The 12,990-nt window shown below is 35.7% G+C and overlaps 1 protein-coding gene across 1 annotated transcript in view; it reads right to left on the bottom strand.

Moving 5' to 3' along the window:
* The window catches only part of TYR (tyrosinase), a gene marked incomplete at both ends in the record, with an annotated part of 80,277 nt that overhangs the window by 60,559 nt on the left and 6,728 nt on the right, over nt 1-12,990 (bottom strand). Inside the window, one exon of the mRNA XM_080911699.1 lies at nt 10,353-10,569. Coding sequence (XP_080767825.1) covers nt 10,353-10,569 — 217 coding nt within the window. The remainder of the gene's footprint in view (nt 1-10,352; nt 10,570-12,990) is intronic.

The following is a 12,990-nucleotide window of genomic DNA, read 5'->3' as shown; positions in this document are numbered from 1 at the left end:
GCAATGCAAAGACCTTTATATGTATATTTTCTTGTTTAATTAGACAGGATTTAGAATCATAGGTGATGCTGAACACACATGCTTAACCCTCTCAGTTTTGAAGTAAGAAATAACAAGTAACTAAATTTTCAGTAGAAAGAAGCATATATTTTGGCTTTATTTAAATTCAAATTAATGTTTATATTAATAATTCAATGTGATTTGGAAATAGAAAGGAAGAAAACAAAACAAGACAACAAACTTATTTTAGTTCCTGTCAGGAGCTAAGTGGCTCTTAGGCCCTCTGACTGACTTCTTTCTTAATTTACTCTCTTAACAAGAGACTTAGCAAAGGATTATCAGCAACACAATTTCCAAGTGACAATGATTTGGGGAGATTGTATATAATGGTTAGATAGTTTTAAGGGCTCATAATTAATATCATTTATACCTGGGATATAAGGTGCATCTCAAAAAACGTAGTTATTAAGTGAGTCTTTATGTATTTTGGAAATAATATGATTTCCAGTGTTTTCAATAAAAGATGTAATCTTAAAGCAATAAATGGAATTTCTTTTCATTTTTATTTATTGGAACTCCTTTTAAAAATCTATCTTTGACTCTGTCTGTCTCTGTCTCTTCTGCCTCTCTGTGTCTGTGTCTGTGTCTGTGTCTGTGTCTGTCTCTTTCTTGGTCTCTCTGTCTCTCTGTCTCTCTGTCTTTTTCTCTCTCTCTCTCTCTCTCTCTCTCTCTCTCTCTCTCTCTCTCTCTGTGTGTGTGTGTGTGTGTGTGTGTGTGTGTGTGTATTATGTGAGTATGCAGAGATGTATTCCAGTAGAAATCAGAGGATAAGTTGGTATGTTGGGCCTTACCATGCAACAAGTTTGAGACAGGGTATTTTGTTTGAAACTGTGTGTGGAAGGGATATGGTCATGAGCTTCCTAGTGCCTTTTTGTCTCATCCATGCTGTGCTGGTATTTAGACATCTGGCCTTTTGTAGGTTAAACAATCATTCATTAGTTTTTAATGCTTGAGCAGTAAGTACTTTGTTTGCTGAGCCATTTTCTTTTCTATGGAAACATCTTTGATTTGATTCAATACTACTGTCCAGTTCTAGGAAACAAATCAAAGAACTGACCATTGTATTGGGATTCTTGGGCAGTGTTTTTCAACATGCAAATATGCTACGTGAAAATTATAATTTTTTTAGTTTCAAAGAAGTAGTCACAGATACAGCACCATTGCCTGTTACAGTCAGATGCTCTGGCCTTCACTGAGAAAAACAAATCAAAAATGGTTGGAGCTTGTTAAGCATGGCAGCAAGCAGTAGCCATGATTTGATGAATATTTATATTCTAGATGTTTTTATTTTATTTATAATTCTGTTCATTATAAGCCACGATAATATCTATAAACTCACAGAAGTGATTCAGCATAATTTTCAATTGTAGTTTTAAATCATTACCATAAATATTAGACTAGTTTCTTGGAAACTTGAAGACACCAATACTTGTGTGTACATGTGTTTATTCTACAGGTATGTTATCACTACATAGTAACTGTTAAAAATAGTCAGTATATTCATAATGCAATCTTCCACTGCAAAGGCAATGGACAGTGCATTTATTTAACTTTTTCCTTGAAACTTATTTTTAATTGTTAAATGTTTTAATTTTTAGTGTTTTAAAAGTTTAAAATAAGAGACAGGCAGGTAGAATGGAACTGAAGACCCAGAAATGAAGCCACACACCTATGGTCACTTGATTTTTGACAAAGGAGCTGTAAACATTCAATGGAAAAAAAAAACAGCCTCTTCAACAAATGGTGTTGATCCAACTGGCACTCAGCATGCAGAAGAATGCAAATCGATCCTTTCCTATCTCCTTGTACAAAGCTCAAGTGCAAGTAGATCAAAGATCTCCACATAAAACCAGGTACACTGAAACTATTAGAACAGAAAGCAGGGAAGAGCTTAGAACACATGGCACAGGAGAAAACTTCCTGAACAGAACACCAATGGCTTATGCTCTAAGATCAAAAATTTAAAAATGGTACCTCATGAAATTGCAAAGCTTCTGTAAGGCAAAGGACACTGTCAAAAAGACAAAACAACAACCAGCAAATTGGGAAAAGATCTTTACTAATCCTACATCTGATAGAGGGATAATATCCAATATATAAAAAGAACTCAAAAAGTTATACTCCAGAGATTCATATAATCCTATTAAAATAGTTTATAGATGTAAACAAGAAATTTTTAACTGAGGAATACCGAATGGCGAGAAGCACCTGAGAAGGAAGAGGGTATTTGGGAGAGGGAGCACCTTCATGGAGGCAATGGAGGAAGAGGTGGGATAGGATTGGGGGAAAGGGGATAGCATCTGAAATATAAATACAGAGAATATCCAATAAAATTGCTCATTGTAACTAGTAAGATCTTAATGCACACTATCAATCCTTTAATAAAAGCAAGTACTGACAAAAATGTATTTGTATACTTTTATACAAAAATGCTTAAAATCTGTACATTTCTTTGTTTTTTTAAATAAAGTTGTTCAATTAAAATATTTCTTAAAAAGAATTGCTCAATATCCATAGTCATCAGGGAAATGCAAACTAAAACAACCCCAAGAATCCACCTCACACCAATCAGAATGGCTAAGATAAAAATTTTTGGTGGCAGCAGATGCTGGCGAGGATATGGAGAAAGAGAAACATGCCTCCATAGTTGGTGGAGTTGTAAGCTAGTACAGCCACTCTGGAAATCAGCCTCATAATTCCTTAGAAAACTGGACATAGTACTACCTGAGGGCCCAGCTATATCACTCTTGGGCATATACCAAAAAGAAGATCCATCATCTAAGAAGGACACATGTTCCACCATGTTTAGCAGCCTTATGTATAATAGCCAGAATCTGGAAAGAACCCAGATGTCCTTCAACAAATGATTGGGTACAGAAATTGTTGTACAGAGTGGACTACTACTCAGCTATGAAAAACAATGACTTTATGAAAATTTTAGGCAAATGGATAGAACTTGAAGCTATCATCCTAAGTGAGGTAACCCAGTCACAAAAGAACACTAATGGTATGTACTCATTGATAAGTGGATACTAGCCGAAAAGAATCTGAATACCCTAAAAACAATTCACAAAAATTAGGAAGCTCATAGAGAAGGAAGGCCAGAAGGTGGATGCCTCAGTCCTTCTTAGAAGGAAGAACAAAAACACTCTTGGGAGAAAATATTGGGACAAATAAAGGAGCAGGGATTTAAGAAAAGTTCATCCAGAGACTGCCTCACCTGGGGATCCACCTCATATGCAGCCACTAAACCAAAGCACTATTGCTGATGCCAAGTAGTGCTTACAGGAAAGAATCTGATATAGATGCCTTTCCAGAGGCTCTGCTAGAGTCATCATGATACAGAGGAAAATGCTTACAGCTAACCATCATCCTGAACACGAGGACCCCAGTGAAGAAGCTAGAGAAAGGACTGAAGGAGCTGACAGGGTCTGCAACCCCATGTGAAAAACATAACCAAAATTATCAACTAACCAATGCCCCCCCATAGGTCCCAGGGACTAAAACACCAACCAATGAGTTTACATGGAGAGACTCATGCTTACAGGTAGATATGCAGAAGAGGATAGCATTGTATGGCATCAATGGTAGGAGGGGCCTTTGGTCCAAGAAGGTTTTTTCCCCAATGTAGAGAAATGCCAAGGCACTGAGGGGGAAAGGGTGGTACCCTCATGGAGGCAACGGGAGAGGGAAGGGCGTTGAGTTTGTGGCAAAGGGGATGACATCTAAAATATAAATACAGAATATATTTAATAAGACAGATATTAATTTAAAAAAGGAAAAAAGTTTATAATAGCTAGTTATACCCTTTAAAAGGTTTTTTTATTCTTTCAGAGCCAGACATAGTGTATTATACAGTAATATACCACAAAAATACAACAATAGCAAAAAGTGAAAGAACTCTGTAAGCAAATTTTAATTTACTTTTTCTTCTCTTCTTCTTTTGTTTTTATTTAAAACAAATCATTTTTTTGGACATAGCCATTCTATAGGATTTCCCCCAAACAACCTAAGCTATTGCCATAGCTCTTGAAGACTCTCTCTCTCTCTCTCTCTCTCTCTCTCTCTCTCTCTCTCTCTCTCTCTCTCTCTCTCTTCTCTCTCTCTTTCTCTCTCTCTTGCTCTCTCTCTTGCTCTCTCTGTCTGTCTGTCTCTCTCTCTCTCTCTGTCTCCATCTCTCTCTGTCTCTGTCTCTCTCACACTCTCAAAAAAATGAAAATTTTTTCTACTTACATTTCAAATGTTATCCCCTTCCTCATTTTCTCCTCTGGAATCCCCCTATCCCATCTTCCCTCCTCCTGCCTTTATGAGAGTGTTCTCCCACCTACCCACTCCCTCCATTCTCCCTCCCTTGCATTTCCCTACACTGGGGTATTGAGCCTTCACAGGGCCAAGGACCTTTCCTCTCTCACTGATACCTGATACGTCCATCCTCTGCTACATATGTTGCTTTAAATATGGGTCCCTCCTTATGTACTCTTTGGTTTGTGGTTTAGTCTTGGATGCTCTGGGAAGTCTGGTTGGTTGATTTTGTTGTTCTTCCTGTGGGGTTGCAAACCCCTTTGGCTTCTTCAGTCCATTTTCTAACTTCTCCATTGGGGACTCCATTCTGAGTTCATTGGTTGGTTGAAAGCATCTGCCTCTGTATTTGTCACCTGTTGGTATACACTTTTTGACATTACCAATATTGTCTGAGTTTGGAGACAGTATATGGGATGGATGAATCAATGGTGCCCTATTCAGTTTGCATAGTTTATATATCGTGTTAATATTCTGAAAATGTATTAATGATAACACTAATTATTTTTGAAACAAGCTTTAATAATCAACCATTCCACAACATGTTTCCTGAAGCAATTCTTTATTTTTAGAATTTAAAGTTCTATGTCCTTGGTACAGGAGGCTTAATACAGATACAAATGTGTTTTTCTCAAGAATAACTGCTCATACTTTATATAATGAATAATTTTTTGAACAAGGTTATTACTTTGGTTTGAATGAGAATGGCTCTCTTAGGCTCATACATTTAAATGCTTAGTCATAAATTGGTGGAAATGTTTAAAAAAGATTGGGAAGTGAAGCTTTGTGAAACTCTAAATCTCTCTCTCTCTCTCTCTCTCTCTCTATCTATCTCTCTCTCTCTCTCTCTCTCTCTCTCTCTCTCTCTCTCTCTCTCTCTCTCTCTCTCTCTCTCTCTCAGTTGCTACTCTAGTGATACATAGGTGTATCTGTGTACTGTCAAGCTCTCTGCTATGATGAACATGGACCTGTCTTTTATAACTGTTAGCCCCAGAAAACTCTTTCTCCTCTAAGCTGTCTTAGTAATGATATCTTCACAACAATAAAGAAGTAACTAAAACAGTGAACCATATTTTTATCTTTTACTGGCATCTGAAAATTATGTATTTGATGATAATCCTGATCTTGGAAAATGCCAGTCCCAGAAAACAAGAGTGGATAAATCTGCACAGTCAAGACTACCAATTTCCTCTCTCTGTAGTGATTCAGTTCTCACATAGCCTTAAATAGTTTCCTGTTATAATATAGGTAGATTAAACTGTTCAAATAAAGACTGAAATTTGGGAATCATTGTGATATATCATGTGTTCCACATCTTTAAAGTGTCAGTGCTAGACTTTATCCTTAAATGTGATTCTTACTTTTTGAGGAATTTCAACCAGCACCTCATATGCTAGGCAAGGACTCTCCTCCCAAGATATGTTCTTTCTCCTATTTAACAATTTTTCCTTCTTTTTTTTTTTTTTGCCAAAATACAATAAAACTACAGCTATCTGTCTATTCAGTTTTTACTATTCTGTGTGCTTTTACAGAACTAACTCCTCATAGAATGTCTGGAAGCATGATACTGTTTAATGAGTTTTCAGATGATAAATGAAAGCTCATAAAAGCTAAGTGTGTCAGAGTTGGAATTTGAATTAATTATATTTCAGGCATCAAAGTTCTAATACTTATTATACTTTCTTATGTCTCTTAGCTATGTGAAGCTATTACTTGCGTAAAAATTACAGTGGCAAATAAATTTTTGTTCAAGTAATGGTTTTTTCTTCGTAGTTATCATGCTCAATAGGATGAAAACTGATGCCCTCTTCAAATTATACTTTAGGAGAGGGAAGGATCCTGGTGAAGAGTCTTTATTGGGATGTACTTTTCACTGTTTGGTTCACAAGATAAACAGCCCTTGGTTGAGAATATTTACTAAATAATAACAGCACTATTTAAAGAATTTCTTCCCTCTCTTTGTGTACAGTTAACATCATGATCTAGCTTCTAACTATATCATAAGAGAAAAACATCTGTGTTATATTCAATACTTATTATTAATTTATATAGAAAATTTTTTGAAAGGATGTCATTTTCTATGATTACTTTTTTAAACAAAACATTTATTTACTTCTGTAAAATATATACGGATTTTTAAGTATGTGGGTAGTCTTTGTTGTGTTCCTTCACTGACCTCTTAAAGCTGATACCCATGTCTCCTCTGATGTTCGCCTATAGCTATAAATACAAGTATTTTAAATACACCCAAATATATAATTTTAAACATAAGCCTAACTTATGGGAAATTGTTAGTTTTGTCTTTAGGAGCTTGATTTATTCCATTTAATGATCTTCATTGATTTTCCTGTAAGTGTAAGGATCAATTTTTTATGACTGCAGACATTTTCATAGTTCATACATAGGACAAAGGATTAGGGAAAACAGTGAGATCTGAAAGTCCTTTCATAATAGCTGTCAGGTTAGTTTGGGAATAAAAGCTTGTGGCCAAGAACAAGGCTGGGTGCCATAGCCCAAAGGTCCTGTGTAACAGTTAAAACATGCTGCAAAAAAGCCAGTGCTATGAAAATAACTCACAAATCTCTGTGCAGCATTGTTGTTGAACATTCAAACCCTTACTTGGAACCATTTCTGATAAAGTCTTTCTCATCTACTATACTGTGCTTTTAACTGTGAGTCTTTATCCAGTTCTCTGTTTAGGGATATAAGAACCTGGAACTCTACAGATACCCCCTCCCAATCACTGTATCTGATATTCTATGTACAATGTTGTCTACTCTCAGTCAACCAGTGCACTCTAGTGATCATAAGAATAATGGGAAGAATGTACTTCAACAATGTTCTTAAACAAAATAAGTACAGGTTTGGGGCTACCAATTACTCAGTGAACAAACAAAACTTCATTATTTGGTGTTTCTGCATCTGTCATTTCCTTTTTAGCTGAGCATAATGATGCCATCTTTAGACGATAATTGTAAACTATGAGACAATATTATATAGAGTGGTTGGCAGGGTGCTTCGCACATAGCCATGACTTTTTTAGAGCACCATTTTATTGTTGTAAGAGAAAAGAAACTATAGTTATTATTATAATATTAGTCACTTAAGTCTATCTTTAAGGTGGCTTTCCTTTTTTTACATTACTTACGGGTATAAATCTTTAGAATTGTGTCTTGGAATGAAAAAAGAAAAGAAAAACTCAGCTAGGGCTGCACACTCTTGTAAAGTTCCTTCATGATGGTTGAACTGTGGCAATTTCTGTAGCTAAATAACCAGAGTGAGCTGTTTCTCTCACTTCTTGTCTTCTCTACACCGAAGACACAGGCAGTAGCCATTGAGGATGCTTCTCAGTCACTTAACATTCTTTTATCGACTACTCAGTGCTTACCCCTAGCAATGCCAAATTTGGGGCTGAAAAGTAAACATTTTAACCTTATTCATCTCTCTTTCTTAGAACTATTGCCACTTGTGATTGATTGATTGATTGATTGATTTGTTTGTTTGTTACCCCCATTTACCAGTCTCCCACTCACAGTCCTTCCCCATACTCCATTCCATACTCCTTTAAGAGTGTGGTGCCTTCTTGGGTATCCCCAACATTAGTGCATAGATTCTTCATAGGATTAAGCACATCCTCTCCCACTGAGGCCAGACAAGGCCTATTGGGGAACAGATACCATAATCAGGCTACTTCTGATGACTTTTCTTTTTTTAATTTTTTTTTCATATTTTTAATTAGATATTCTGTAGTTACACTTGAGATGTTATCCCCTCCCCATACCACTCCCCTTCCTCCTTCCATTTGCCTTCACAAAGGTGCACTACCTCCTAATCACCCTCTCCACCCCATTGCCTTGGCATTCTCATACATTGGGAAAACATACCCTCCCTGGGCCAAAAGCCTCTTTTCACATTGATGCCAGACACTGGTATCTTCGGATACATATGGAACTGGATCAGTATGTCTCTCAGTGTGTGCATAAAGGGTGGCATTTTAGTCCATGGTAGTTTTGGAGGGTTTGGTTGGTTGATAATGCTGTTCTTCCCATGAGGTTCTTTTGCTGACTTTTCAAAAGAGACACTAAACTCACCCCAGAAGTAGAAGAACATGATAAAAATCAAAGAGAAAGGTTAAAGAGGATTCACTCTGTAGAAGAAATAAAGATTTTTCTATATGATAGATTGTGAAGAACTTTTAATAATATCTGGTAGGAATTTCTGTAAGCTTTGATAGAAATTATCCCCAATGTTTGCTCACTTGTGGAATCTGTGCCTTGAGAATTCTTTCTTTCTTTCTTTCTTTCTTTCTTTCTTTCTTTCTTTCTTCCTTCCTTCCTTCCTTCCTTTCTTTCTTCCTCTCTCTCTCCCTCCTTTCCCACTCTCTCATTCTTCCTTTCCTTCTTTTTTTTCTTTCTTTTTTGCCTTTTAAAACTTATGTGTTGATAGATTTATTTCCCTACTTCTAAATAAATTGAATGCAATGGACATATGAAATGGTCTATTCTGATTGCACATAAATAAACTGTTGGAAGGAAAATGTGAGCATATGCTAAATTAGGGAATAGAAAAAAATGTGAGAAACAGTCTTTGATGAAGTGCGTCTATTCAGTAAATAGCCATTTATTGCTTTCCTCTGTACATACGCTAATATCTTTTGCATTGGGTAAATAAAATTTTATATATAGTCTCCTACTATTGAACAAGGAAAAGGCTAAGGATGTGGTCAGATAATATAGGATGTCCTAGCTTAGGTCTCTGGCAATTCTGTAACCCACCTACATGATATTTCCTGTGATATACTTGTAATAATACTTGACCTATGATTTTCTTTGTTCTGTACTGTAACACTTCACAGAACTCTTTTTTTAACAACTTTATTTTAAAAATACAGAGATACATGTACATATTTATAAAAGAATTTTTGCATAAAACTATATGATTTTATGTTTGCCAGTACTTGATTTTTTTTAAAGGTTTGATAGTATGCATTGAAATCTTACTAGGTACAATGAGCATAAAGTACATGTAAAACAAAACGTAACATGGAAATGGTCAAAGTTTTCTTGTTGTACAAAGATTAGACATAATAATTTTTTTAAGCTACAAACATGCAAAGATTTTACTTAAAATTTTACTTTAATTTTTTTTCTGAAATACCAAAAATTGCCACAAGGCTAACTTCTTAGCTCTCGAGTTATTAATGATTTAAGGTCTAGGTGTACCCCATTTTGAGAGGGTGCTATACACTTATATATATATTTTTAAAGAAGGACAGAGGCTTCCACTTTTTGGCTTTTTTTTTTTTTTTTTTTTTTTTTTGAGATTCATGTGGTCTGTGAGTTGTTTCTTGGGTATTCAGAGCTTTCTGTAGCTACTTTCCAATTATCGGTGACTGCATATTCTTTCTGTTCTTTTGTGACTAGGTTACTTCACTCAGGATGATATTCTCTAGAAATTTTTTAAAGTGATAGTTTCTAATAGCTGAGTACTACTCCACTATATAATACACCAAAATTTCTGTATCACTTCATCTACTGAAGTACATCTGGGTTCTTCCCAGCTTTTGGCTATTACAAATAAGGCTGCTATGAACATGTTAGAAAATACTATTGGAAAAACTAAATCAGCATTCTCTGACCATGGTCACTCACTTTTGGCTTTTAAGAATTATATTTTTCCCCTACATTTGAGATTAGAACTAAAAATTTTTGTTGTTTTAGTTTTTTGTTTTGTTTTATTTTGTTTTTGTGGAAATCTGCCAGTTTTCCCTACTTTTTTCATGGTGGATACAGTACACTTTTGTATCACTAAATTTCTGAAGTATAGTGAGATATTCTATGTTGGTTGAGTTTACTTTCACCATAGGTATATGCAAAACAAAGCACTGCAAAACTCGCAAAATTATAAATTATAAATATCTCTAAGCCCAGAATTTCTATAAAGAAATTATAAATAAGAAGAAAAAATTAAAGTTAATGAACACAAGATATTACCTTCTAGTGTGTTTCTAAAGCTGAAATTGGCAGTTCTATCCATTGATCCAGATTCATACTGAGTCAAACTCAGACAAAATTCCACATCTGCTGAAGATGGGAGCCTGGGGGTTTTGGCTTTGTCATGATTTCCAGGATTGCGTAAGAGTGGTCCCTCAGGGGTTCCATCACATAAAACCTGACGGCTATTATACTCTTCTGATCTGCTGCAAATGATCTGTGAAAAACAATTTATGTCAAATGAGTTATCTCTAAGACAAGCAAGTGGGAGACATGTTGATATTGTGCATCATTGCTATTATTCAACTTTCTGGCAGTTAGAAAAAGTGAAGGGAAGAACTTAGGCCATGATGCTAGGCATTTATTGTTATTGTAGTCTAATTTGTGTTTTGAAAGGACCCAATTAAACTTTGAGGTATTATCAGCTGTAATTCATAGAATGGAGCTACATTTCTTTTATGTGACATTGGGTAACTTGTCACTAATGACTCTGCCTCCGAGATATGCTCCCAAATCACCACTTAGTCCAGTTCTTTTCTTTTTTTCTTCCCTTTTCCTTTCCAAGTACAAACTCCATGTTAAAAGAACACCTCTGTTCAAATAAACATGATTTATTTCACACCGTTGCATCATGACTTCCAAAATGATATGAAAACTAGATGAAGAACTAGAAATCTGCTCTTCATTTTATCACAGAAGTGCTGTAAGAACATTGTCTGCTGAACTTCTTTGCAGGAGTTATAAATGCATGGAAAGAGAAAAAGACAATGGCTCAGTGGGTAAAATACTTGTAACACAATCTTAACAGGAGATCAGATTGCTGGCACCCTCTTAATTCCTGATTGCAAGTTCCTGTTAGTGCTTGCAAGATGCAAACAGTTGCCAAAGCAATCTGGCTGACAAAACTAGACATATTAATGAGGGTTGTTCCAGTCAGAGACCGTGCCCTAATGCTGTTATAGTGAGTAACTGAGAGAGATACTCAGCATCAATCTATGGTCTGCACAGGCACATACAAACTTGTATATGTGCAAGTACACCTGTAGAAACCCATGTACCTACCAACATGTAAACACACACTTGTATGTATGCATATAATTTGTACATATTCATATAATGCACATGGCAATAAAAGTAAGTAAATGAATAAGTGCACATGGCACAACAAAGCTGGAGGTAAAAAACTGGGTCTGTATTGGAAGCAGGGTCTTTTATCTTCAATCTGTCGCCCTCTTTGACACTCAGTTTACTTATTAATATGGAAAACATTACCACATGACTTAAATAAAACATATTATACAACATAACTCCTTATAATATTTCCTATAAAATGTAAAGAATTGTGATTTGAAAAGTAGTAATGGTGATGACCTGTCAGAGAATCATATAGGAGTCCAGGAAACTGCTATGTTGTAAAATTCTCTAAGAGGAAGAATATGCTGTGTATCAAGCCAGACATTAAAAATGGATGACAAAACCGAAAAGCATGAAGTGGGATAGTCACCAGTGATAGCACTGTCAAAAAAGGCAGTAGAGTTTACAGGACAAGGGACGGAATGTCAAACCCAGGGTGGCTTTCCAGTCCTAGATTTAATGACTTAGGTTTCTTATGTGTTACACATTAAATTGTGATGAAAATGAGTACTTTATGTAAACATTTGAGACAGAATTAGTTTGTAAAACCTCCACTATAGTAACTGCCATATCCTCATGGTGTCACTATGATCCACAAATCCACAGCTAAAATTGTTCAAAGTTTCAAGACAAAAATAGCAAGCTGACTAATCCTCAAAACATAGGCCTGTTCTAGCATTGTATGCTACAATGGATAGATAAAAATATGCCCAAAGATGGGACTGGCCATTTCTATATCAATTAGAAATTTTGAAAAGTTCTATATGAGGAAGTCAATGTGGCAATCTGTTGGTAGAGATTTGCCTATCCACGTGTGTCTGAGTTTATGTATATCTGACAAAAATCTAACCAGCTCAGCCCTGAAGGTGGGTTTGATGTAGAATTCAGGTTTATGCATTCTTTCTATCTTTCTCCTTATATTCCTTGGCTGAATTTATGAGTGAGTCTCACGACATACTCACAAATGATATTCATGAAAATTCTCATATTCTAACCATATACATCTGTTTGAGTTAAAATTCCAATGCAGTATTCATAAACCATAAATATATTACGTACAGTAGAAGATTCATTCTGTTCTCTTTACTTTCACACCAAGCAGTCTGCAGCTAAAGTCCCGAAGCAAAGGGCTTTATTGTGTATGGTGCCCTCCTTTATTTTGTTCACATTGATTTTTTTTCAAGCACTATTTTCTATTCTCCCTCCAAAACATGCTTTAAACCTAGCCTGTGTTCACCACATGCCTTTGTCCTGTGTGACGCTGCTGCTGAGGCCACACTGTCTGCACCTAAACACAGATTTATTCACGTCCTGATGTTCAAGATCTTTCATCTTCTTTAAGAATAAGAAAGCAGCTAGTAAAAAAGAAAACTATTGCATGACTGACTGAAAATGGTCAGACTGAGAATGGATACAGTCCTAGAAACCTATTCAAATCATGAAGCCTACACAGCCACAGAATCCCAGTTCAAAAATTCCACATTCCACTTTGTATGACAGATGC

This window comes from Micromys minutus (assembly GCF_963924665.1).
Source record: "Micromys minutus genome assembly, chromosome: 2".
NCBI classification, from domain to species: domain Eukaryota; kingdom Metazoa; phylum Chordata; class Mammalia; order Rodentia; family Muridae; genus Micromys; species Micromys minutus.
Note: the sequence above shows the minus strand (reverse complement) of the source record. Positions and strands in the feature narration are given on the sequence as shown.